Source organism: Ixodes scapularis, unplaced genomic scaffold (genome assembly GCF_016920785.2).
Source record: "Ixodes scapularis isolate PalLabHiFi unplaced genomic scaffold, ASM1692078v2 PGA_scaffold0__279_contigs__length_252992795, whole genome shotgun sequence".
NCBI classification, from domain to species: Eukaryota; Metazoa; Arthropoda; class Arachnida; order Ixodida; family Ixodidae; genus Ixodes; species Ixodes scapularis.
The window spans coordinates 75,504,935-75,532,750 of NW_024609835.1; the positions used below are offsets into that span (position 1 = coordinate 75,504,935).

The following is a 27,816-nucleotide window of genomic DNA, read 5'->3' on the forward strand; positions in this document are numbered from 1 at the left end:
GGCTAAAACAGCGCAAAAAAAAAAAAAAAAAAAAAAAAAAGACGAAGGACCAGTAAAAGGAAACACCTAGACACAGCGATGACTTACAACTGACTCAGTTGTAAGTCAGCGCTGTGTCTGCGTGTTTCCTTTTACTGGTCCTTCGTCTTTTTTGCGCTGTTTTAACCCATTCAATATGACCATCAACCAACTCACCCAACTTTACACCTTGTTACAAAATTCACTTGGTCTTACTCCAGGATAAGGGTTTTGCACCATGGCGTTCTAAAACCTGCTCGCGTCCAACGTGTTTCAATTTGTGTTGTCACGTAACACGACTCGCCGGAGTAAGTCGGATCCGTTTGGGTCAGATTTGGAACACAGCCCAAGCTGTATAAGTATCCACTTACCGTGATTTTATTTGATCTTCGAACATGCTATTTTGCTTTTTCTGTAACATGTACGGTGACAGAAGGCGGGCGGACCGACCTCCCTAAACGCCTTACCGTTCTGTGCCTTGTTTGACTCCTTGTGTTCTTCATCCTCGCAGCAGCAGCGGCGGCGGGTGCAGCCAGCCCCGTGCCCCTCAAGGGCGTTTCGGGTGAACCCAGGGCCGAACGGAGACCCACACCCCGGCTAAGCTCGCCGACGGCCGAGCGACATCTCGCTTCCCTGCTGCAGCAGTTGCGCCGCGAAAGGTGCGTCATGCTTCTAGGCACTTCACTCTTGCGAAGGTTGATACTGGCATTGTTTTTGAAACGCCATCGTCTGACACAACCCCCCCCCCCCCCCCCCCCCCAAAAAAAAAAAAAAAAAAAAAAAAAAAGAGGAAAGTTTTGGCAATTGGCATCTGTTGGAGCAATGTTACGCCCTATTCTGAGCTTTGTTGTTCGGACAAAACCGAAACTGCGAACTCGTTCGTTCGCGAAAGCATCTTTGCGGTTTCTGAAAGTACCCGCTTGACACTCCCGCAGCCCCGTTTACACCGCCTTTCGCTTCATCTTGCAAATTACGTGCAGCTCTATCAAAAGCTACATTCCGAAAGGTGTAACCCTGCGAATAACTTTGTTACAAATTATTTTAGCGCAAGCCCAAGAGCAATATCCGAAGACCCACGGACCAGGCGTTCGCGCCTTCCACATACGTATATCCCACGAGTGGAACAGCGTCCGCAGTGTCGGACCAGCATTCCTTTCGGGGCTGCAGTTTCTCGGCGCACGAGCAGTCGGGCCACCTAAAAGACGAGGCCTGCCCATGACGTCATGGTTAGTGGATCCGGGACCCACTCCAAGCGGCAGATGCGCCTAAGCTTGACGCAAAGCCGCAGACGTGTGAGTCTTTCCGTCGCGCTTGCTGGCGTCACGCTTGTTCTGAGACAGACGCGCTGACGGCGACGCTGACGCGAGCTAGGCGCCGCTGTGTGAGTCCTCTTATAAGTGATGACGTTTAGGCAGGAAAGGCGCAGGCCTTGTCTTCTAGGTGGGTCCGGCTGGTCGACGTCGCGGCTCGTTCGAGAACCGCTTCCGTAATCGCGCGTGGGACTCCCCTCGGTCAGGGCCGACCCCGTCACGATGCCGTGACTCGCGCGTTTTCTGCACCTGCCGAAGCGCCTTTCGTTTTATGCCGTACGCCGCGTTGTGCCTCCCTCCCGCCCATTGAAGAATCTGAAATTATCCTCGGCTATAATTAAAAAAAAAGTGTAGGAAATTGGTCACTTTTTAATCCGGAAGTCAGTCGATTCCGTTCCGTTTGCCTATCATATGCAAGTGCTAATCGAACACCGTGTATACACCTCGCTTCAACGGGAGTGTACTACGCAATTCAAATATTTGTGGACCTTGGCTCGCGTCTTTCCAGCATTGTTGCCTGGGGTCGATTCCCACTTCCGTTGGTCCGTTGACAGGCTGTGTTCACGGACTTGGTCAATCTGTTGGGTACCGCGTGTGTCCGATGGTGAGTCGACATATGTCGACATGCCACGTTGTTTGTAGGGAGGTACCGCAGAGAGTTGGAGTGGATACCGAGAGCACGACATCGGGTTGACCCTGCAAAGCGGGTGTTTTCCTGGCGGTCTGTGTGGTCTTGAATGCGTCACTGAAAAAAAAAAAAAAAAAATCCATACCGATTTCAATGCGTCTTAGTTCAAGGTGATGAGTTAGTGCACTATTTCTGTGGGTATCTTCCTACCCAATTAAATGACAAAAAAACTATTTATTGATTATTTGAGTGCGTCGTGAGCGTCATAGCTTGGCGGACTTATAGGCTGTAAAGCCAGACAGTTTAACCTCGGATTTTATAGGAGGTATTTCTACGAAATTTTTGTGGCTTGCACCTGGTATTGTTGCATGCCTTTCTACACGATCGGAGAAAAGTTGCTGCACTACAAATAGTTTAACCCCAATCTTAGCAAAAGAGCTGCCGCCTCCTTGTTCGATGTCCGTCGTAATGGATCCTCCGGGGATGGCTCCTGAAAGTAAGCATGACTACTAAGTTTATTTAAAATGATTTCCTTCAAATAATTCAATTTCTGGCACAATCACTACGGGAAAAGTAGAAAAAAAAAAAACGATTATGAAACGATTCGCAAAAGTAGTTAGCAGATCACGAATGTACTCGAAGCTGGAAGAACTCTAAAAATATAGAAGCCTCGGTTTGGCTCTCATGTTTTGCTGAAGGTGGTCGTTTTTTTTTCTCTCGTTTCTTTTCTTTTTTTTTTTAGGCCGTCTGTTTTTGGCCATCAAAGTGCGGGAATATGAGTGCCCACACTGGTATCTCTTTCTGCCGTGAGCATTTATAATGTAATTAAGCACGAAGCCTGGGGGAGTTCCTGACAACCTTCCATGCGGTCGAGCCTGAGAGTCTAGACGTATACAACCCGAAAGGTCAACTGATTGCGCTTCGCTTCGAGAAAACGTTAGCGAGATGACGGTCTGGAGGAATCATCGATCCATGCCATCTTTCATATTTTGCACTCCTTTGCGCGTCCTTACGCTCCCTTTTGCTGATTGGGCGGCGATATCTTTGCTTCGGACGGCAGGTGCGCGAATCGATTCCAGAATTAGCGCTGCCGAGCTTTATTTTGAACTGGGTCGAGTGCGTCTTGATGCGATGCTAGTCGATAATTTGCCTAAGTTGAAGCGCAGTAATCGATAGACGTAATTACTTTTCCCACGAGCAGTTATGATCAAGACGTTTTCTCTATAGACCGATGCATCTTGGCGCTCCGAGCGTGTGACCGGTTTGGGAGAGAGGGCGGACCGTGGCTATTTAATGATGCGCATCTCCGAGGCGAGTTTTACCGATCCAACGATTTGTCAGGTAGATGTCGATTTATTCGATTTTCTTTTTAATGTTACGTTTGTGTTCTAGTTTATTTACGATTGAAAGTGAAGTTAGCCACTGCTGACATAGAATTCTCGCAGCTCGTTCTCGCGTGCTCGATGCTTACGTCAATAATCTTGGTCCTCGTTGCCATGGGATACATAACAGTCTCCTCATCCTTGGTCAAATAGCACATGGTATCTTAAAATGTGCTGGCTGCTTGATCCTGCAACCGCACCGCACCGTCCAGTGTTTGAGACGAGGTCTGCGTGGACGTCCCCGCTGTTGTCATGGTGGCGGTCTTGCCTTGCGCCCACTTGTGTTTTCGTTTTATTGGTGAGCTTGGTGTTTGGGCGTTTAGGTTCATTATGAAGAGAGGTGCTCCCTTTCTTCGACCTTCACGGCTCTTTTCCTGAGTCGTCGGTGTCAAATATGTCCAAGCGTCGGCGTTGGCGTTTTCTGTCGTCTCACTGTTGGAAATGACCGAATGCGCATCGGTCCCAGGATAACCCGTAACCATGACGCAGTCCCGCTGGTTTTTCAAGTAGTTGGAGTATTCTGCCGAATGTTATTCCGCCACTTCGCCTCTCGAAGCTTCCCATTCTTTGCTTGTAGCTGATCCCTAAGATCGAGGGGCTATTGGTCGGCCGTACATTGCTTCGGCAAGCGTTGTTCCCTGAAAGATGACACGTCGGTGTGTCGTCGGAACAAAAAAGGTTGTCCTGCACTCAACTGCGCAGTTGAGTGCATGATGGGCATGTTCTTGTTCCTGACATCTTTCTTCGTTTTGCCCACGATACATTCGGCCGTAATCCTGAGATGTCTCTGGTTTGGAAACCCCAGTCTAGATAGCTGTAAGTTCTTTCCGCACAAGGTGCGTCACTGATCGTCGTAGGTGTAGGTATGGCTAGAAGCATGAAGACACGAGAAACCGAAATCCGTTTCTTCAGATTTATTTGAAACATTGAGTACGAAATGCGACCAGAAAGAGGGCAACACAATAAAGCGCACGCAGTAGTCGAAGGCAGGGACCTTCCTGCGTCATTATGCCAAAGGGCCTCACTCTGTGAGTGTTTGAAACTGCGCTATACGAGTTTGTTTGACCGCATGCACGAGCACAATGGCGATCTCTCCACAGACAGCAAACCAAAGCGAGAGCGAACACCAATTTTACGTAAGACTTGGCAAATCTAAAACAGACCTCTTGAATGACTTAGAAAGGCTTATGCCTAAAAGCAGTGATGTGGGCGGTGTTTTGAGTGGCACTCGCGCATCAAGAATGGCAGAACGTCACTGGAATGAAGGGGAGGTCGGATAATTTCGTCATACCGCTCTTTGTCTTCCAGCGATGTTTTGCCGTTCCTGAAGTGCGAGTGCCACCTAAAACACTTCCCGATATTAGCTGCTTTTTGACACGAGCCTGCCGAATCATTTCAGAGGTCTCTGTTTTATCTTTTGACGCAGAATTGATGTTCGCTCTCGTTCTGGTTTGCAATCTATGGTGAAATCGCCATAGTGCCCGTGTACGTGGTTACATGCCACACGTACAAAAGCAGCGGTAACGCGTTGCTTCGAGACAATCGCTCTTTCGTCGCCGTCTCACAATGTACAGCTATTTTCCGTTGAAATTTGTAGGCACAAGCTCGCGTCATTAAACATTTGTTTTCAGGTTAACATTGGTGTACTATTTTCCATCTCTGACAATATAGCGTTCTTGCTGTGTTTTTATTTTTGTTAAAAAAAAAAAGCTAAATAATTTCCCTTCGTCATATAAAATAGTTGTTGTCACTGCAGATGTCGGAAACGTGTGACGATGATAAAGCTGCACACCGCGAAGTTCGTCTGCTGTGCCTGTAAGTAAACGTTGACGACGGTCGTACGATGGTCCGACGAAGTCGGTGTGGATGCTTCCTCATGAGTCGATGGTTGAGGCGGGCGTTGATGTATCGCAGATGTATCAACGCCTGACTGGTCTTCTATTATCATTGATATTGTTGGCAAATCTCGCGCTCAGCTTCAGTGGCTCTGATGTCTGCATCAAACCTGGGCCACCCGAAACGGCTCCGAGCAGTGCCTCGCGTACCAGCATACCTGAATTGCTGGCGTCGAGCACTTTGGCGGCTTACTCGCATTCAGCAACAGACCGATTTCACTATAGCGTTCCACGCATGCGGGATGCCGCCATAACTGTAGTTCATAGGAGGCTGTCGCCAGTTCACGAGACAGTTCGTCCACCACGTGCTCTGTTCGCGCAGACCCTCAGCGGAATTGCCGCGGGTACAGAAAGGGTACTGTTCCCACGATGCATGACGACATGGGTGACGTAATGAAACTGGCTGTAAGATCGCTATATTGCGATGCGGTCAAGGCTTGTCCTCACAGACACGTATGACTCCGTTTTTCCACGTGCACTTATCTTTTGGCAAAAGAAAATGTTCAGCGTCCACTAGTTTTTTTTTTTTAGTATATGGTTGCTTTTGGCGATGACTTATTCGAAGGCCACCAAACTTGGTCAGTATGGAGTGCCCTTCTTAAATATTTTAAAATGACCGGAAGGTGCTGGAAGTGTCACACCCTTCGACCGAAAATTGTGTGCACGCGCAAAAGCGGAGGCACACATGCCCGTGAAGAAAGGCACGTGCTCTCTAGGTTGTACAGCCGTTGTGCGTTGTAGATTCACGTTTTCTCGCTTGCATGGCGTGAACTCGTTGTTCATTTGTAGGCACTTGAATGGTAACGATTTAAATAGGGGGAGATCTTTGATCACCCACTTGAGCACCCCTGGGGGGCGTGCATATACTCAGCTAAAAAGGTGTTGAATATTCTGCTGGTAGTTGACTTTCAAAGTAGGGTGCGGTTACTGTAGTTTTTAGAAAGTAGACCTGTGACTAATGCGCGTGTTATTTTACTTGAAGGAAGGGGTTTTTGGGCTTACTTTGCAGTTTTCAAGCATTTTTTTTAGGTGCATTATGCTCATTCAACACTGATACGAGGTGCGATCAAAAAGTAGCGAGATTAATTTTGTGTCGTAAAAAGAGAGGGCAGTACGATGTTACGCGCGCGCGCAGTAGTCTAAGCCAGGGACCTTCGAGTCTATGACTTTTCGGTGCAGGGCGTTTCGGTGTAGGACGTTTCAGTGCTTACTTTTCGGTGCACGGACTTTTCGGTGCACGGATATTTCGTTGCACGGTCAACCAAAATCACGAGTTTATTTATTTATTTTTTTTCTTCTGAAACTAGTGAGCACTATTTTAGCTAGAAATGCCTTTTGTTTTTGCACGTTATAATTTTGTAGACTTGGTCATCCATTTGCAGTCACTAACTGATACACGACCTAAGTGACTTTGTTAGGTGCAGCACCATCCTGCGTGAGGACTGGAGACTTTGGACACCTACAAACGATCGTTTGCCGGTGTTTCTTTTCCAACGTACGCTTTAGACGCATCGCATCGTGTTTACGCGTAGGGTCGATACAGGCGTTCTCGGCGTCTTCTCTAAGGGTATGGGGCTTTATTATTGGTAATCTGTGTAGGAAAGGCTTTAAGAGCAAGAAGGTTGAGAATGTTGAAAATAACCCGAGATTTTGGTAAAAGATGGGAAACTTCGTGGAACTTTGAGATGTCTTTCTTCCTGTGTCCTTTTTCTTCCACGACGTTTGCCAACAAGGGCCGGGCCCGTTATCGGGGTATTTTGTCATGTTTCACAAATGTTTTCTACTACTCAGAAAAAAAAAAAAAAATTCACGCGAACCGTGTTACGTTGCAAACAGCTATTCGGGTGTTTCTGAAGGAGCCCATCAACTTTCCCATTGACATTTTGGCTCTTACTAAAACATTAAAAAAACGAGTTAATTAGTCCTAGCATTTTATTAATTAGGCCTCATTTCAATATAGTGCAACTCTCACAAGGCGCTTGCTATCAAAGAGCGCTTGGCTTCATTGGCATAAAACAATCCGCTTTTAAAGAAAAAAAAAAAAAAGAAATCGGGGCGCGTTGTTTGGGATACCTGGTATTTACGTAGATCTGTCTCTGTAGCGCGAGGAGGGAAACGTGCCTTATGTTTTCAGTCATGACTTATTTTTAGGAAATTCATGGTGCCTGGCGATGGAATAATGCATGGCAAACATATGACCATATGAGAAGTATCATAAGTGTTGGCTGCATTGCAAGCCGACTTTTCATCTCGCAGCCCGTTCGTATCTATGTGCTGTTTTACGTTGTTTCGTCAAGTCTGAGAAAACAAATCGACACTCATATTTACACCGAAAGGTCCGTGCACCGAAACATCGATACATTGAAATGTTCTACACCGAAAAGTCTGTGCACTGAACTGTGCATGCACCGAACTGTCCGTGCACCGAAAAGTCCGTGCACCGAAAAGTCCGTGCACCGAAAAGACCGCACACCGAAAAGACCGCACCGAAACGCCCTACACCGAAACGTCCTATACTTTGAGATGTCCGGATCCCGGGACCTTCGTATCTCGCTGTGCCAAAGCGCGTTATTCTGTGTACATCTGTAGCTGCGCTGCACGAGTTCTTGTGGCCACGTACTCGAGCACAATGGCAAGTTCTCCATAGACTGCAAACCGGAGCGAGAGCAGACATCAATTCTGCGTCAAACTCGGCAAATCTGAAACGGAGACCTTGTGAAATGATTGAGCAGGTTTATGTCAAAAACCAGCGAATTGTGCCAAGTGTTCTGTGCGGCACTCGCGCTTCAAGAACACCAGAACTTTGCTGGAAGACGAAGCGACCTTCTCCGACTTTGTCTTCCGGTGAAGTTCTGAGGAGAATAGACGCTCGCTCACGTTCTGGGGGGCTATGTTGCGCTTTTTGGACTCCCAGGAGCCTAGGGAGAAGAAAGTGACGTCAACGACACAGCAAACGCAGACATGGATTTTGACAGAAGAAAACAAAATCAACATCCAATCTGCGTTTGCTGTATCGTTGACGTCACTTCCTTCTCCCTAGTCTCCTGGGAGTCCAAAAAGCGCAACATAGTACCCCTGGTTTGAAGTCTTGCGCTCGTGCATCTGGTCACAGAAAACTCGCGTAGCGCAGCTCCAAATGTTCGCAAAACGACATGCTTCGGCTCAACGAGACACGAACGTTCCCGACTTCGACTGACGCGCGCGAATCACCGCGTTGCCCTCTCGTTTTGCGCTACAAGATCAGTCCCGGAACGTTTTGATCGCACCTCATAATGGAGCGCTGGATTTCGATTCGCGAATACGAATAAACGATCCATCTCGCGTATTATATTGGTTCTTTACCGTCGCTGAGCTATTTTCTTATTGATTAATGTATCGATTGACCGGTATGTTTATTTACCTATTTTACGCATGTTCGAAGCATATCCACGTGTACACGAAGCACACATGCTTGTGTCCAGAGATAATTTTGTCATCGTGTCAGGAGTGAACACCGTGTCTTTTGTGCGATGTACGAGGTGTGTGGGAGAAACACAACCAGAGTTGGAATGGCACTATTGTACTGCGTAAGTACCGCGTACTCAATATATCTCTTTTGTGAGATAGCTAGTTATCTTCGTGGGGATTGCGCTGCCCGTGCGACCGATCGCCGACGAAGATGTCACCCGCGGGTCGCGGAAGTCAAACGTTCCTTCGGCACGAACGTCGTCGAAACGGCACTTCGTGGCCGCTCGGCTCCGAGGTTTTCGGTGGTCTGCCGGTGGGTCCCCCTACCTCCTGTGTGGTCGTTGCACTTGAGGGCTGGCCTGGCGACGCCGTGCGCGGCGGCTCTGACGTGTGAGATGAGGTCTTTAGATTGCCGGCCGCCGCGCTGCCTGGGCCCCCTCTGCTGTGTACTTGCGGGCGTTCCAGTTTTCTTCCCTCGCGGAGACGTGTGGTCGCAAACGAGCGTCCAATTTATACGGTCCGCTTCTCCAGCTTTTGGCCCTATTCACGATGTGCCGCCTTCTTGGCGTTTTTATTTTCTTCTTTTGTTCGGCCGCGTAGAGTCGAGCCTGGGCTGAATACGATGTCTTATCGGCGACGACGGCGCCGTGTCGGGGAAGGTGTGTGCTCGCAGTGTGTTCGGTGCCTTTCGTACCTGGTGCTGTTCGTCGTTGTTGTGTTTTGGGGTTGATTGTCGGTGGGGATTATTGTGGCAGCCTGGCTGGCGGGGTGGGAACGGGGGCGTTGCTTTTGTGCAGGTGCAAACTGTGGCAAAGCTACGAGCGCCCGTCATTTTATACATTTTTTTAATATTATTTTTTCTTAAAGGGACACTGACAGGGTATTTATGCTCTCCGAGGTTTTTAGTTGTACGTGACATATGAGAGCTGAACTACCCAGAACAGAATTTGCGGCTCGAAATTCGGTTTCTTTCCGCCCGAAAACCGCCGATCAAGAACTGGCCGTTTCGAGTCTCGCTCACTCTCTTTTCCGCGGTCACGGGCCGTTTTCTAAGGTATCGATGCGACCACCAAATTTAATCAAAGTCGTGGGTCACTGGAGGCACATACTCAGTATTAAAAATAGAAAAAAATATGAAATCCATTTTTTGTGGCTTCTAAAAAGTTGCAAATACGTTGATTGAAAAAAAAGTTCCACAGACAACCGGAAGCATTCTGTGCGTGCGTCGTCGGCGTCGTTTCGCGTATCGTGGGACTCGCAGGGACGGCGATGGCAGCGGATGACGGGCGTGGGACCTCTATTTCAGAACTGTCGTCTGTGGTACCGGCGAATTTTGTCTGCCTTTAAAAGAGAAATTTGGGACTGATTAAAAGAATTGGTATTCATCCCGTACGACACGCCCGACCACCAAGCCGATTTGCACGAAGACGTCGCCGAGCCGTCGCTCCCTTCTCGTGACTGAAGACATCGCTCGCGCAAACGTCAAGCACGACGTGTCTACTTCGAGTTGAATATGCACGCGTACGATTTCTTTACTAGGTAAGAATGTCGCCAATGCGTTGTGCATCTCGACTTCGACCCGGGAGTGCTTTTGCTAGAGGAAAATCGGCAGCAAACTTTCCAACTTACAGTTTATTGGCTGAATTATCACCAAGGAAAGATCCCCCAATTTCAGTATGCCCCAGTAGCTCAGTGGGAAAGACGTCCCCTTCACGCGCGGTAGGACCGGGTTCGATCCCCCGTGAAACTGTTTTTTTTTTTTTTTTTTTCCAGATATTTTTTGATGTCTACATTTTTTTTTTTTACAATTATCATTGAAGAAACAAACAAAATAAAATAAGAAACAAATGTTGGGGACGACACGTCGCTGAATTAAATGGTACGGGATTTCCTTTTTGACACCTGCCAACTCAATGTAATCACTTTCCACAAAATGCAAGGAGCATATAAATCAGCGTCCGCTTTCCGAGGTGCCCGTAAATGGTCTACAGGAATTGCAGCCAGCCATTGGTCCCGATCCCGTTGATCTTTCGGAAACTCTGTCGCACAATGCCACTTCTGTTTCGGACGCAGGACATGTGAGCCAGCTCTTCACGCAACATCTTGGGTGTATTCTTTTCGGAGCCGATCAAAATTCACCACGGGCACTCACTACTCATCTCCAACTCGTCAATGTACAAAACAAATCATCTTGGAGTACAGAACGACGAGCGGAACATACATAACTGCAAAAGAATCCCACGGCGAACAGTTCCCGTACGCCGCATGTCGTCTGCTACCGGGAAGGAGAAAAAAAAACAAAAAAAAAAAAAACACACGGTCGGGTGTAGCCACGTGACTTCCGCCACTCACTCTCTTCTCTCCACTTCTCCGACCTCCGTCGGGTTTCGGTTTCGGTTTCGAGCAGTTGCGTCTTTTGGCTTTATTAAAAAAATACGCTACTCTGTTGCAAAATATTAATTGGGTAGTCCTCCGACACCATAATGAAGCGCCTGGCAAAAAACTAAAAAAAAATTTTGGGGGGTGTCAGTGTCCCTTTAAGCTATATATGTTATGCGCGACGGTATTAACTGGGAACCTGTATTACAAGATCTGAAATTATCTGTCCGAATGTCCGAGGTTTTTTGTTTTCTTTATTTTCTTTTACTTGTGCAAGTGCGCGCGCTACGTGTTTTCCGCGTGTGCTTTACGGACTACTCATGCCGAGAATGGAGAAGGCCAAAGTGCAAAAGAAACAACGCTGGAGTCGCTTGGATGAAGTTTCGCTGATCACGCGGCTGATCTTCTGGTGCACTCGATTTAACTAACAATCTTAATTATATATATATATATATATATACTTTTTTTTCGCGGGGGGGGGGGGGGGGGGGGGAGCGTTATGGGGGAAGGCGACATAAGGCAACTGCGACAATATATGGGTGAGTTTATTTATAGTGCGGGTTTGACGTGCTTGCTTTTATTTACATCTTTATTGAACACGGAGTAGGCGGCTGTGCCTCTGCGGCAGCCAGTATTGTTTTCAATATACAGGGTGCGTGAGGTATTAAAAAAAAAAATGACAAACACCATAGCAAAAGAAAGAAAAAAAAGAAAAAAAAAGATGGAAAGGTGTTTTTAAGAAATAATAAAAAAAAAAAAAAAACATTTGCACGGAATTTGGTACAGATGCCGTTTCCTATTCGTGTCCTCTAACTTCATTCGATAAAACCACCTTTAGAGGCAATGACTGACTCGATGCGGCTTCGCAAGCGCCTGCATGTCCTGATCAAGTGGTCGTAGTTGATGTTGGCCGTAGCGTCCACAATGGTAGTCTTTAACGACTATTTGCGGTTGCGGGTCTGTTCGTTGGCCTGCCTCTCGACGACGCCCCAGATATAGTAGTCCAAGGGGGTTACATCGAGAGTTAGGAAGCCACATGTTTGGAGTGACGTGGTCGTGAAGGTGTTTAGACAGCCAATGTTGGACCGCGTGGTCCATGTGGCATGGAACAGAGTCACGTTGAAAAATACGCAGCCTCCCCTGGGCCACCCCTTCTATCCAAGGTTTGACTACAGTGCCCAGTGTAGTGTTTGAGGGGCTATACTGCATTAGGATATATGCGCAGGAAGGCTTACGGTACGACGACGATGGCGTGGAGGGCAGCGGCGGCCCGCGGCCAAGCGGACACGCCGAAGGAAAAAGGACACGTCCAGCCCCGACGAACGCTGCTACACTTCTTTATTCACGCGCACAAGGGCGATTAAAGGAAAAGGGGCACCCTGGTGGCGATTCATAAACTCAATTACAACACCCAGGGTTTCTATGCAGACCTTCGACTCTACCTTAAAGGGGCCCTGCAATCATATTTAAGCGTCTACCTTTTTTGCGGTTTCCACGTCTCTTGGGGTCCGGGCAAGCCAGCGGGCACGGAGAGAGTAACTAAATATCAGTCCGTCATATTTTAACCGGACGACGCGGAAACCTCCTCCACCGACGAGGGCGACCCGCGGTACCGAAAGCGCGCAAAATGTGACGTCTTTGGTCCTAGGCTTACTACTGGTCAGAGCCGCTAAAAACTTTTTCGTAGTCGAAATACAAAATATAACTGGCGCGACTCGTTTCCATTATTTATAAAAGAAGTTTTTGTTCAGTATTTTAGATCAGAAAAGAAAAAAATGCAGTTTATAAAGTACGGAAACAAGAAAAGACCCGTCGACATACCCGCCACCAAGCGGCGGAAAAAACAGCGCATACTAGAAATAACTAGTGGGATGAGGCTACGGCGAACAGCCAGCGTAGAAAAGCCCCGGATGTACGCGGCGGCGCTGCGGTCGTACACCGGCTCAACGATCCGACCGGTTCCGAGCGTTCCGAAGGTCTTCGGCGCGGGCCCTGCTGGCGATTTGGCCATTTGGCGGCATAGCAGCGCGAAGTGGCTCCCGTTCTGAACTGATCTTTACCCCGTGTTTGCTGTCGTTTGTGGCGAATGAAGTGTTACGCCGAAATAGTCTTTAATCGCGCAGCAAATGCAATGCCGAGCCGCCCCGGCCGCCCGCTTCATAGAGCCTATCCAACATATGCTTTAGTGGCGCCCTCTCGAGCCGTTGACCCGGAGTGCGGCAACCGTGAACGCTCGATGAGCTCACTACCCCTCCTCTAGTTCACGGCCACTCGAGACAGGACCTACTACGTCATGAAGGAGGTTATTTTTTGCTTGTTTTTGTAATTCTAATTCGCCTATAACTTTAAAATAATGCGAAATTTGAGAAAATAAAAGTTTTATTAAGTTACTACGTTCAGTGCGCTCAGGTTCGGTGCAAAATAAAACCAGTCAAAAAGTCATTGCAGGGCCCCTTTAAGGCCCTGTTTAAAGATGTGCCGCAGCGTGACGTAGCCCTCGTTACTCGCAACGGCTAGGACGGTCACAGATGACGGAAACTTTATCTCTGCATGACCGTACGGACCTCATCGGAGCTCCCACAGAGCCATTTGTCATTTCTCCTGTTCGCATTATTTGCCTCGGTCAAAGATGTTCTCGTCGGAAGAAAACCAAAACACATCCGGTTCCTTGGGCTGCTTGAGCGTGTTCGACAAGCGCTTGAACCGGCGATGGCGGGGTTTTCCTGGTTCCTTTGTGAGCTAATCTGACCTCTCCTCATTACGTATGATTGCTATCTAAAGTATCCATGCACCACAGGCCTGATACTGGGCTCTTGGCGACGGTCCTCATTGACTTCCTGGGATCGTCGTTCACAACGTCCTGCACCTGCCGGACAAACTCGCCGTCCTGACAACGTCTTACCGCCAAAAACGTTTTTTTTTTTTTAGTTTTTCTTTTGCTTGGCCATTGATGAAATTTCCCCATCAGGACCTGAAAGCTGTATTCTGACCTTGAAAACGAATGACCTTGACACATTCAAGAATGTGGCTATGTTAAACTCGCTGTGATCGGCGGCCAAGGCAGCCAGGACGGCACGCCTTTTAATTTCTTGTGTCAGACCGGAAGCTGCCATTTTCGAATTGATACAATAGATAGATGACATAGATGCAGTCGAACGCAAGGAAAAGCTATATGCACCCTGAAGTTGTGTTCTCAAGTACCTCGCAAACCCGTACTATATTTAAGTACAAAAAAAGTTCGCTGCAAAGTGGTGCATCTTGCTTTCTCGGAAGCCCGTGGAAAAATTATTTCTCCCGAGTTCAGTTAACTTTTAATAATTTCTTTTTGTCGACGTCAAACCTTTTTTTTTTTTTTTTTTTTGCTTGCCTTGTTACTAGCTGGGCAACTTTGCTATGGCAGATATCCGAGAAATAAAAGATGCAGCAAGCCGTGGCCGTCGAGCGCGAACAGTCTTTGTCACGCGAGCGTCGATTTCACGCTCAACGCTGGGATCGCTTAATTTTTTAAATAAGATACACACATCCGACTCCTCCGGACAGCGAAAATACTTGATCGAACAAATCACCCACTTGAGTTCTTATGCAAATCAAGATTAATTAGTTTACGCCCAGGTATAACTTTTCATTTTAGTCGAAACGCAGGTTTTCGTAACACAGACCAACTTGGTACTACCAGTACTGCTGCATAGAATATTTAATACATAAAATAATAGGTTATATATATATATATATATATTTTTTTTTTTTGTTTTAGAGCAGAATTATTTGATGACGTCACTTTTCAAGTGCATGTGAACTTGTGAACAAACGGTTTATGTGAGCCCCGAACAAACTACGGCAAAAACCAACGGACAAACTAAAAAAAAAAAAAGAGAGAAAACCCGTAAATTTTGAGAGTTTCGGTTCCACTTTAATTTCAGACACGTCAATTTTTGAAGTTCCAGAGCCAATCTTTTTTTCTTTTCAGCATGTAATGAAGCGTCTGTTCGTGACACGATTAAAGCAGGACGTGAAACGGCATCGGTAGCCTCCTTTCGATTTTATTACTTACCCATGTCGTCGAACACAACAGCGCTTGTGTGTTTGCCTGCCCAAACAGAACAGTTCGAACAAATGCGATATGTCTCGCATGATCGTAACAAATTGGATGCGACACTAGTTTTCTTGCTTTATCCCCAGCTGGGTTCTAGAATCTAAAATTATTTTTGACGTCCGTACCTGCACCTGTATCCGCGTGAATATCGGGATGGCCGTGGTGGGCCGACATTGTCACAATCACGAGATCTCCACTCGTCGTCGAAAACGCACCGCTCGCTTTTTCCCGGTCTCGATCGAGCACCAGTTGCACAATCCTTCGTACCTTCCTTCAACTACGACCGACAGACGTAGCCTAGTTCCGCTTTGGCCAGCTCGAACACTCACAGCGACGTCGCGCAGTTGATGAAGCGAGGCTGTTCCCACGCAAGCTCTCTCGTGCACGAAAAACACGAAACAATTACATACCGATGCCTCGGTTGATTCGTGGGCGTCTAACTTCGTTGAATGTCTCACGGGTACACAAATTGCCACTGGCCCGTCAGGTAGGGTTTGGTAAATTTCGCCGCGGAAGCCAAATAAAACTAGGTTCGGTGTTTTTTTTCTTGGCACCGCATGGTCCAGAGACACACACCGATCTACGTTACGTCGGGTTTTCAACATACCTTTTCCGATTTTTTGCTGATAAAAACTTCAAAGACGCGCAGCACATTCCTGCTCATTGAAACATACACATGAAGCTGGTCAACCGGAAGTTATCTCGGCCCCAGGAAGTTCCGCCATTACATGTTTATGTTTACCTTGGAATACACTGTATAGAACATACTTATTTTCTGAACCAGCGGTTTGAGGGTGTTGGCAGGCTGCGCGAGGTCTTCACCTCAAAAAGAGAACGCTTGTCGCGCAAACGCTCGTGCAATGGAAGTGCACGTTTTAGACAAAACAAGATTAACTCTTGGGGTAGCAACAAAAACGGAACTTTGGTCGCGTAAAAGTACCCTATCATGCAGGTTAGGGATGTCGCGAGCCTGCCCAGGTTCGAGTTCGACCAAATTCAACTTTTTCATCTTTCAGCGTGATGTTCGACAAAGGTTCGACTGAAGTTCGACTTTTGTGTGCAAACGCGAAAACTAAAAAAAAAACAAAAAAAAACTCGGTTGATTTTATTTGGAGGAGGAAAAGTGCAATATTTGTTGGGTGTATTGGCATCACTGGTTCACATTACAAACTGACGAAAGCATTAAAAGAGAATAGTTTCGCTTTTATATGGTGTAAACGTTGGTGACCATTTTATAAAATATAAAATATTCTACTTTCTAAATTCTTTGTTTCTAGAAATTCCAAATATTCGTGTAGAAGCCGGTGCAACACTGCCAATAAGTCGAACTTCTTCGACCTTTAGTTAAAGGTCGAAGGTTCGGCGAACTAGTCGAACCTTGAGGTTCTACAAAATTTCGCGACACCCCAAATGATGACATGTCAGTGGAAAAGGGGGGAGGGGAGGATCTCTCTCCCCCATCTCCCGAATGGTTCCGATGAATCGTGTGCGAACAGGTGTTCTGACAAACTGTGAATGCGTGTACGCGCGCGGGAAGTAGAAAGTGGGATACTCTCTTTTTAATTTGGCCGACTTTCGTTTCCGAACTTTCAGATGTCATTGAGAAAAACCAAAAACTGAAAAATAATAAAAAAAAAAAAAGCAAATAAAAAAGAAAGTAATTTTTCTCGCAATGCCCCGCCCACTTGTTCAATATTGTACATTTACCGATGACGCCACCCACGCCACCGCCACAGCCAATGCCGCAATTTAGGGATCTAATCTGCCGCGTAGCGTCGCTGGCATCAGCCCTCCCTCCTCCTCTTCCTCCTCTCCTACGGCCTGCTTCCTCTCTTTCTTTCGTCGCCTTTGAGTTCTTCCGCCAGGAGCGCCTACGTCGGTGCGGCCAGCAGCGCGCGTAGAGAGAGCACCCTACCGGCGCGCCGCCGATTCCGAAGCCGCTGCTGCGCGGAAGATGCTCCTCTTCGCTGCCTCGTGAAACCAAACGAGAGCGGCACTTCTCTCTCTGTTTGTCTCGTTTTGCGCGGCGGGCCAACAAATCTTGCCGTTCGAGCACTGGTCCTCCCCCGACAGCGCAAGAGGTGCGCGTCACGACCGCCCAAAACCCGCGGACGGCGTTGGGTGTGTTTTTCTTCGCCCTCTCCGTGTGTTGCGTGGTGTCTGCGCGGCGGCAGGCTGCGGCCGAAAAGAGAAAGCCTACGGATGCTGCTGCCGCGTGCGGCGCCACTCCAGTATTGATCGGCGGCGGCCGCTTCCGAATCCCTTCGCTGCTGCGCTCCAATGCAGACTGCCCGCCAGTGGAGGATTTATACCACCCACCGGTCGACAACAACGTCAAACTCGAGCCACCTAACTGACGGAAAGAGGTTGAAAAGCGGTAAGAAGACGCGACATACACGTTCTTTTTCTTCTTCTTCGTGTACCGCGTTTTTGCAGTGCGTAGGAGAGTCGAGCGGTGGGATGGAGATCACTGGGTGGAGGCCGCGCGCTGCTTTCTCTCGTCTTTTGCCGGTGCTTCGTCCTTGGGTGCGGCGGCGGAGGGGGGCGGAGGAGATGCTCTTGACGTTGCTTACGCCCTGTGCCGGTCAGATCTAAACAGGAAGAGAGCGCGACGGGTTCAGTGCGGAATTTTGGAATCGCGATTGGGTGGGTGTCGCGGGTGCACCTCTTCACCGCGCCGAGGGCGTGGAGGCGGCGCGTACGACGACGGCGGTGCCTGCTTGCCTGCCCGTGAATCGATAACGAGTGCGCGTCTCTGTAGCGTGTCGGCACGTACGTCGCCGTTTCCTTTTTTTTGCGGGGGAAAGGCCTCGCACGGAAGTATTTTAAGCTAGTTTAGTTTCTAATCGGATCGTTTCGATTGTGTACGCTTGATCCCCGCTGCTTCTTGTCGATCCCTGATGCCGCGTTCAGTCAGAATTTGTGAGTAGGAAGTGGATATATGCGTACACGTTTGGTCTATTTTTTTACAGTGTCGGGCGCACGTTTTGATACGGGAGGCCACTCTATGGATAGAAACAGAACGCTGCAGATGCAGCCTATCTGTTGTTGTATTTCGGTCCTTTCCACTCAGTGTTGTCTTTCAGCCTTGTCTCGGGTTTCGAAATGTTGTTGAGCAGTCACCAGTTCGCCTGACCCTCTGCCGTCGCGTTAATTGATGCTTTATCGGAAAGACGCGAACTCTTTCAACGTATTCCCTTTTCGATTTTGCAGTTGACGATAGATATTTATTAGTGAGACCTTACCGGAGTTGCTGATATAGCCCGTACGAAATGGGCTTTTTTCGACGTTGTACGCTAATGGATTAGACTCAAGAACTAGAGTACCGGTGGCAACGCCCCTACGACAGTGGAAAGTGGACGGATGCCAACGTGATCACGACACAGTCGAAATGTGAAAACAAAGAAATAGATAGCTAGGGCGGAAATCTCAGGTGGCTGTGGCTCACGCTGTGTAAATACGTTCACAACGTTTTTTTTTTTTTTTTTTTTTTTTTTTAATCGAAATTACGGACATGATTTTGCAGGCGGAAGCGCGTACATGCTCGCGCTTTCTGCTTTCAGAGAGAATTCTATAACGGTTTCTCGATTCTGTTGTTGGCAGCACAGAGTTTTGGTTATGTTCAGACGAAAACTAGAGCGATATAAACATCCTTTCTTTTTCTTGGGAAGAAGAGGTGGAGGGGGGGGGGGGGGGGGGGTCGTTTAAGGCTCCTATTTGATCGAAGACACTCCTGAGGAAATTTCTCAGAGGGAGAAGAAAAATGATGTATTCCTTAGTGTTCTTGCAATCGTAGCACTTCTTAATTACAAAAAAAAAAAAAAATGAATTGTGCTGTGTGCTTTTTTTTTTAAGTTTGTTTTACGCGCACCTGGTCGAGTATACAACATAATAATTGCACGCAGTGCACTTTATGGCCCTTGAGTTACACACGCGCCCTTCAGACACTGGCCCAAGACACGCCACCCAGAGCTCAGGGAAACATATCGAGATATCTGTGTCGGAAAGAGGGGATAAAAGCGGAGCTAATGTCGAGACTATAATAAAGTTAATTCTCTCACATCGTAACCGACAGCTGGTGGAACTCCTGCGTTGTCCACCGCACGTCGGGGCATTGTGACTATAAAAATGCCGTTAAACGCCCATGCCACTAGCCAGGCCTGTAAACCGTAATAAAATACGCAAAAAAGAAAAAAAAAAGGAAACGCAAGAGATCGGATCGGCCAGACCCTGTCGAGCAGGTGAACACCGCAGCTGTGATGTTTATTTATACTTCGTTTAGTAAGCTGTTTTCGTTTTATTACTAAGTGTCTAATTATATATCTATTCCTCGAAATCTGACTCCCTGCTGCTGCTTCCCAGGGTAGGGCACTCGGCAAGGCAACCCTCCAACATGCTAGCGTACACACAGGATTTAACATGTGTCCCTGTACATATTATTATAGCTCCGTAGCCAATCAGATTGCTGGATATGCCGGTAAGGATGCCCAAGAACGAATCGCGAAGCAAGAAGTGTAACGTGATAAGCCCCGCTTTTCTTAAGCCACTAGGGACTGTATAGTACGGCTTTGATCAGCTTGGGACATGAAAATGAGTGGGTTTATATTGGATCACGCGTCTAGGATATAAACCGTCGGTAATTAGGAAGCGACCGCCGCATGTACGTGCGCGCCACAAATCAACGAGGTATAGAGGTCCTGGCAGCTGAAACTGACCCCCAATTGGCCGCCGCCATGTTGCACATTTTTGACCACTAGACACGTGACCTATAGTTTTACTTCAACATTTTTGACGAAGTACCGCGGTAATAATTGCTTATTGATCTTTAATAACATTACCAACGAGATAAGTTATGTTTCGTTTGTTTTAAGTCCAAAATGTGCTTTTACGGCAAAAACTCGGACAGATTCGCACTGCCTCCGCTAGATACCGTCAGCCGCGGTGCTGTATTTTGGGTTTTTATCGGAGTTAGACACTAATCTCTGGGGCTAACAGTATTGAAAAAAAAATTATCATGTTTCCTACAGTGATCGCGATACAAATCTCCGCTCAGTTTTGCGTAAAAGCCCCAGGATTTGGTACGGTCACATGTTTAGTGGTAAGAATTGTACAACATGGCGGCAGCCAGGGGGGGGGGGGGGGGGGTCACTTCTGCCTGGTGAACGGGATACCAGTTTAGGGCTCGTAGTGCCACAAATAAGCGAGTCGAGAATGTATACATCATTCTCGGCATATTTCACCTTCGACGTCACGGGTTCCCGCGTCCGTTATTGCGTCTGCTTTCCCCACCTGGTCCCGTCGCTTCCTTTCTTCTGCTTCCACCATGCACGCACCTCTCACGTCAGCCGCGCGTTTCGGCAGCTCTATTCGTTGCGCTGCCCGAGGCGGCCGACGGAAACCAAAAGGGCGCGCGTATCGGAGGAATGCGCGACCGCGACGGATCGGCGAGACGTCTCGATTAGGCATGTCGCGAACCTGCTGACGTTCAAAATCAACCAAAGTTCAAAAAAAAAAAAAAAAGAAAAAAAAAGAACGGTTTGTTTTGAGCGTACATTGCGCGATACTGTCGGCGAACACGACATTAGCGCTTTTCGTATTTTCCTTGGTTAGTGACCCAAATAAGAGCTTTCCATCGCGCTAGTAGTATTGTCGACACAACTTTCCATTCCAAGAAAAAACGCAAACTTAAATGACGATAGGTTGATGGCGCGAACAGTAACGCCCAGTGCATGTTCTGCAAAAATCGCTAATGTTCCAAAAGTTAAAAAAAAAAAAAAAAGGCTTCCGTCTAAATGAGATGTCTTCGGTATTTGGAACATTTCGCGTTGAAGTGGGGCAAAACTGATCACAAGTCGAGTTTCGCCGATATTTCGAAAGTTCGCCGAACCGGTCGAACCTCATGTTCGGCAAAAGTTCGCGCCATTCCTATGTGTCGATGAAGATGCAAACGGTGCGCTCGTTCGGCCAGCGCCGCCGACCCGTGTGCCGTGTGGCCGGCTGACGTGCACAACACAACGGCGTCGCGTGAGTCATCCGATTACCGCAGCCAACTGGAACTGCGTCGGAAAGGGTCGCCCGGGTAGAACGTCCGTGCTAGTCCGCGCACGCGACGCTTCGCTCAGAACCTTTCACACGCTTTGCTTTCTTCACGGCACAAAGTAGTTCTTTCGGAACTTGACTCGCTTGTTTCCCAGAGCTGTCTTTCTACTCATTTAAAGGTCAGCATTCCGTAAAACATGCTATCTGCATGCTGCCCTTATCGATGGACAGGCTTTATTATTATCTTTTTGCTCGACAGTCGTTATATACTAGCACACAAACTGACGCGACAAGGATGTACAAATACACGGAAGAAGATAAGCAAGAATGTAAAAGAAAGAAAAGAAAATCCTGTGCGACACAGGTGTGTAAAATATACGAGAAACCTCAATCTTAAACCTCTTTCTTTTACACCGACGGGGCGCGCGTAAATGAGAAGCGAAAGGGAAGTGTGTGTTGGATATCTCCTGGTGCAGCGTAGCGGAAGCATCGTGTGAAAGCGTGTGATTTTCGTTTCAATGCGTTTTTGTTGCTTGCTTCGTGCAATTAAGGGTCTCGTGACTGCAGTCTCGCGAATGTGCTTTCGCGAGCGCCGCAACAGAAAAGGCTGTCCGTGGGACGGAAAAACAAGTTTGAACGACGTTACTTTCAGCTATCGCCGTCGGTCTTTGTGACTTTCTGTGAACATTTTCGGCGAAACCAGGCTGATCGATATCCATGGCCGGCGGCCACGTGGCTATGGGGCTATTTTGAAGTGCTCGTTTTGTGGAAGCGCTTTTGCAAGTCCACTCCTGTTGATAGAGGGCAACTTGTGAACGAGACTTCTGGACACCATGAAAGAGAGAGAGAGGGAGAGGGAAGCTGCTTTTGTAGAAATTTTGAGTGACGTGTTAATCTTCTATAATCTTTTGGGGCGAGAGCAGCGATGTCTGGGCAAATCTGGGAGACACCAGACAGGGTCTTGGTAAGAGTGGATCTCCTTCTTGCCCTCTTCTCTGGTGGCCATCGGAGCGCTCCTTGCATGAGGCCACGTGCAAGCGATGTGTAGGTCTCGTAAAATAGTATTACTCCATAAACACTTTCCACACACTGGTTCTCCGAGTTCGCTGTTTACCTCTTTCCTTTTTATTTTATGAGTTATTTTATGAGTATGAGTTAGCGCGCGGTGTACTTCGGACGACATGGCTCGGAAGGGAATATCGGCGCTGTCAGAACGTCTGTATTTGACGACGGCAGAAGCCACAGTTTCATCGGTTCGTGTGACTGCTTCGCTTTATCTAATGCCACACGAAGTTCATTCCCACCTTAATGCATTCAGCTTTTAATTGTATGAGGTAGTCGTTTCTCCCGCATGGCGCGTTCGCCAGGAGCGTTCAGCGTGACGAGGACGCTCCAAGCTGCCGGCATGGACGCCATGGACAAGGTCTGCGCAATTATTGTGGCGTAGGTTCGCCCGTCCTTCATTTCTGTCGAGGGCTTCGAAAAAAAGCCTACGATTAAGGTCGAGGGCCTTCTCCCTTCATTTTCTTTTTTTAAATGCGGATAGAATGACTTCTCACTTCATGAGCTGCTTAGAAAGTTACCGAGGCGCCAACATTTTATTTCGAAATAAATGTATCTGTACACCTCCTTTTTGCAAGGTTGACCGTTTGCATGTAAGCTTCTTTCAATGCGACAGCTTCTGAAAGTTTCGTTTCGCAATCCAAAAGTTCTTTAAGATTTTTTTTTTCATGTACGATTTTACCTGTTTTGGTATATAGTAAAATTATCAGTAAAGTGTTTTTCCTTTTTTAGTTCCAGTGAGCGCTTTTTGTGCTGCACTGACGACTAGATGGGCGCTATGAGCATTTCACCGTTATACTGGAATCTTGAAAAAGTTACGTTTTTTTTTTTTTTTACAATGCATACTTTACATTTTAACCTCTTACGTTCCTCACAATTCCTTGCCTCGCTGACAAAAAAAAAGAAAAAAAAAAGTCCTTATATTTAGAAGGGAAAAAAATGATGATTGCAATATTTTTCGGCGAGTTTCCGCCTCGTCTAGTAGAACTGCGATAGGTTGTTGTCCACTTGGTGTATGTACCTGGACATCAACGGCCCATATTAGAGTTTTATTGCTGCCCCTGTTTATCTTCGCGTCTCTAGTAATTTTAGGATAGATCTAGCTGCGCGGTAAGTACCGTGATGGCGCGCCGGCATACTGTCTGGCCCCCTCCCGATCTGAGAAATGTCAACAATGCACGCGTCGACGAGAAAACAATGCAACTGCTCGCTCTTTTCGAAGGCAGCCGAGCCTGACGCCGGTGCTGAGGGGACGTTTCTTTGGACCATTCGTGCCGCGCCCCATTGCCTCCGCGGAAGCGATGTTGCGAATCGGCGTCACGTACTGTTCCCACGACAGCTTTATCGGCTCCAGGGCGGCGCCCACGTCCGTCATTCGCTTTGTCCACCAAAGCGAGGTTTATCTCTTTCGCATTGTTGAAAAGCTACGACAATAACTACATCTCTAATAACAATAATAAGGAAAACGAACCCTTGTTAGCGGTCAGAGGATATAGCGTCATCTGTTTTGTGCATGAAACCCTCTGTCGGAGTTACCGCAATTTTCGTCGCGCAACCGCAGTTTTTTTTTTTGTACGAATTTATTTTGTCTGCAGTCTCAGTGCCAATAGAGCAACTTTCTTTGTGCAGACCGTTCAGCCTTTCTGGGCATTGCGGCCAGTTCGTGCCTCGTTTTCACTGTCTACACTTCGATGATGCACAAACGCGCTTGTTCTATATTTTTTTATCAAGCTGTTCGGTTGGTGTTTCGATTAATTGCGCCTTTCTTCAAATGCTCGTGTTTCTTCCTCATTATATATATGTAAAAAAGAAGCAAAGGGAAAACTATATAAGAGTTTGCTTCGTCTTCTTATAACCTGCGGTTGGAAGGGTCAATATAATCGCTACTAACGCTCTTTACTTCGAGACATTTCTTTATTTTTTGTTTGGCGGAGTAATTGCCTCCGTAATCTTCGAAGATGGCCTAGCAACGTCGGCGCGTGGGTGCTATCGAGTGTACTACCCACTTTGCACGGCCACCAGCGTGACGCGCGCTGGTGACCGTGGGAAGTGGGCGGCTTACTTGGCTCGGCTTGTTTTCAGCCGCAGGCTTCCAAAATGAGAGTACGGTATCTTTCCATCTTAAACGTCGTTTAAAATTGGGGAATGTGGTGAGCAACGCGAGTGCGACGTGTCCACAAGAAAGTAGTAAGTGCTCTGCCTTGTTACCTTTCTTAATTCCGCCTCAATATAATTTTCAGTGTAAGGGACGAACATTTTAGTTTTGCACCGTGTAGCGCTAATGCCCCGTATAGTGTCCGGTCTTCTGCTAGTGCATTATCAGAGCACTCTGGCTTGGACTGTTACAATAGATTGGTAATAGGAGGTGCTGATTGTATCTGAGCGTTGTGCTCCAGTTCGTCTCCCTTTGTATGCCGCGTGTCAGTGGAGGATTTTGGAATTCCTCGTCAAGAAGTTGAGCAGCATCGAGGAAAAAGTTTCCGTTGATTGGCGCAGCAGCGGGAGCCAGATTCCAGTGACCGTGGCACTGCCATATCGAACCTTGGTAAAAATGCTCGCATAGTTGTTACTAGATCTATCGAAACACGCTTCGTAATCGACGTGGCGAAGTAACTATATTTTCCTCGGTGTTCATGATTGGTATTTCGTTGTCAACAGTAGCTGACGTTTCACGCGCTCATACTCGGAATTCATTGAGCAGGAAATCACTCACGACAAAACGAGTTAGAGTGCAGGACTTGATGCGTGTTAACGTTTCGCCTCTCAGTCAATGTGGACTGTATCGCACGATGACTGAAAGTATAAATAATTACAAATAAATACGTAAAATAAATAAATAAATAAATGATGCAATTGGGGAAGTCATGTACTATTCATAAAAGCACTAAACAGTAAAAAAATATTACGAGGCATTACATAAATTAGTGTACTGCTCCGTTGCAGTTGATTATCTATACCCAGCCTCGCACTATGTGTCACAGTGGAGGAGGGGAAAGGAAGAACGTACAAAATAAATGACACGGGTTAACGTGGCAAGTAAATAAATAGAAACAAAAAAAATCTTTTGCTTTTTTATTCCTCCGGGTGAATCACTTTTTTGAAGTGTCAATGCATGATCCTTCTTTTACATCTTGTATGTATTACCACTCCTGTAAAGGCCTTGTAGAGGGCCGACAGTGTCAATAACAAAATATTAATAAGTTCGTCTCGGTTGGCCTTCTCTCTACAGGAAGCAAGGGAAAGGGGGGGGGGGGGGGGGACGCGTAGGAGAGAAATATATTTGGGGACTTTCTGCACGACTGCTGCGAACTCGAACAATCTGAAGAATCTTGAGTGGACAAATTTCTGCCGACGCCAGTTGCTAATCAGCGAGAAATTCATCAGATTTATCTCGTGCACAATTGAGGAAGGGTTTCAGGGTTGGGAAGGAACGGACGTCAAATATGTAAAATAAGAATAATAATATTAATAATAACAAGAATAACAATAGTAAATATAATAATAATAATAATAATAATGCCTTTGTTTTACATTTAAACAGATATGCAAGCGTACTGACCCACGAATGCAAAGTTGCTTGTATGTTGGACCAAACATTCAGCATGAACACTGTGCACATCATTACACAATACTACAAGAAAATCAATATGAGCAAAAGAAATGGTAAAAGAAGAGAACTACAACATTAGACTTGCATAGTGATTAGTGCGAGAACATGTGGCAACATTCTCTTCCATCCTTTTTGACCACTCGAATGAATAATAAATTGAACCAAGACTCTGGTAAACTGTTAAATGATGATGGCATAAAGTGCCATCTTTCTTACCATAATTAGATAACGTCTAGTGCAGCCTGTCGCTTCTACGTGGGAAAAGGCGCGTGCTGAGTTGGGGAGAAATCGGTATGGGTCATGAGAGAAAGAGGGAAGGTACACAGCCCAGAGGATCGCGATGACATGCCTGGGGCCGCTAATTCGCGCCCTCGTTGTTATTCTCGGCCTGATCCAACCTGGGCTATTCCGAGCTGCGCCTCCGCTGACAGGGCGGACTAGACACTTGCCGGTTTTTGCTCCCACGCTTACACGCGTGTTTCACCGTCCTGTGTCAAGGTCGCCCCGAATTGGGCGGGGTCAGGGGACCTTCCCGTTAGCAATTTGCCGCAGCAAGGCTTCGAGTCATGTTTCTTGGTCGCGAGCCATCGCTCGCTTCACAAACTGCCTCCTTGTACTTTTAAAAAAGTTTCCCCACGTTTTGACCTCTTATTACGGTTTTAACGCTTGTAGTTTGTCGTAAGCTTTTGTATATAAACTGCCTTGCCCTTCTCTAATCACGAGAGCCGAGAGTGTACGTACGACTGCGAGCTTTATTTATTGGACCTCTTTGAAACTGTGCCATAGCAAAGTAGCACGCGCTGCCTTAAATAATCGTTTCGAGCGGCTTGACACTTCTGAGGTTGGGAAGAGAACGAGGGACAGGGCTCGATGCGACTTGACACCGCGGTGATGTTGTTGTGCCGGAATTTCAGAGATATATTTATTACTTTACAGTTACATTTGTCGATTGCAGAAATGTGTGGCCTAGTACTTATTTCGTGCGATCACGTGACAGGGGCTCCCAAAGGGACCACAATGCTTGTTTTGGCATGCGAAGTGACCTTGCCGCGCCCAGTTCTGTGGGCACGGACACTCATCGACACAGTTAGCGCGGACACGAGGTCGACACACTTTCGCGTTTTACTTATAATATGCCTGTACCCTGTTTATGGAAAGAATTTACGAGCGCCTTAATTTACTGAATCATTCCTTTCCACCACAGAGAAACGGTAAAAATCGTCCAAAAAAGAAAAACGAGAAATATCGGCCGAGCGCGAGCTGATTGACCGATTGCCGAGCTCCTACAAGATCCGAAAGGTCGCAAAATGCCCGTTTCGCAGGGAAGGCTCAAAATTTATTTTTAGCCCTAATTCCATTAAATTGCCGCGCAAACGCACACGCAGAAGACACACCTAGGCGAGATAGACCGCTCCAGGTGCTGTGCAGTCCCTGTAATGAACTTCCCTTTCAGCGTGCAGCGATAATCCTACCTTGCGAATGGGGCTGTAACGGCAATACTCGTGTATGAAGTAATTTCCCGTTTTCATAGCGCCTTTTGTAACCAAACCTCAAATGTAATAAAAGTAAAAAAAAAAAAAAAAAAACACGGATGGATTTTTAGTGGAGACAAAAGTACAGTTTAGCAAAGATGTCGTTCATTGCAACTTTTTTTTTTTTTTTTTAAGTTCCAGCAGCTTGCAGCGTCTTTATGACGTCCTGATATAAACCCATGGTTGTTTCTACTGCCTCGAAATAGGGTGTGCGCAAACGTCCTGCAGTTGGTTGCAGGAAAGCAAGGTACTTTTGTATTTCTGCTGTCCCTCTGTTCTCGCTGGAATCGGATGTTCGCATGAAATATCTGAATGAATTTTTGATCAAAAGAGCATTGTTCGGGCCGCTGTTGACAAGGGCATTCTGCGGTTGACGTCGCCTTGACCTAGTTTCACAGTGTGCCAGGGAAGTGTCTGCTAG

The 27,816-nt window shown here is 47.1% G+C and overlaps 1 protein-coding gene across 1 annotated transcript in view; it reads left to right on the forward strand.

Annotated features, from left to right (window-relative positions):
* The first annotated feature begins 437 nt into the window (after nt 1-437).
* Nucleotides 438-27,816, forward strand: part of LOC120836366 — a 72,452-nt gene continuing 45,073 nt past the window's right edge. The window contains exons 1-2 of the mRNA XM_040205193.3: nt 438-444; nt 530-677. Of these exons, the coding sequence (XP_040061127.1) occupies nt 438-444; nt 530-677 (155 nt within the window). The remainder of the gene's footprint in view (nt 445-529; nt 678-27,816) is intronic.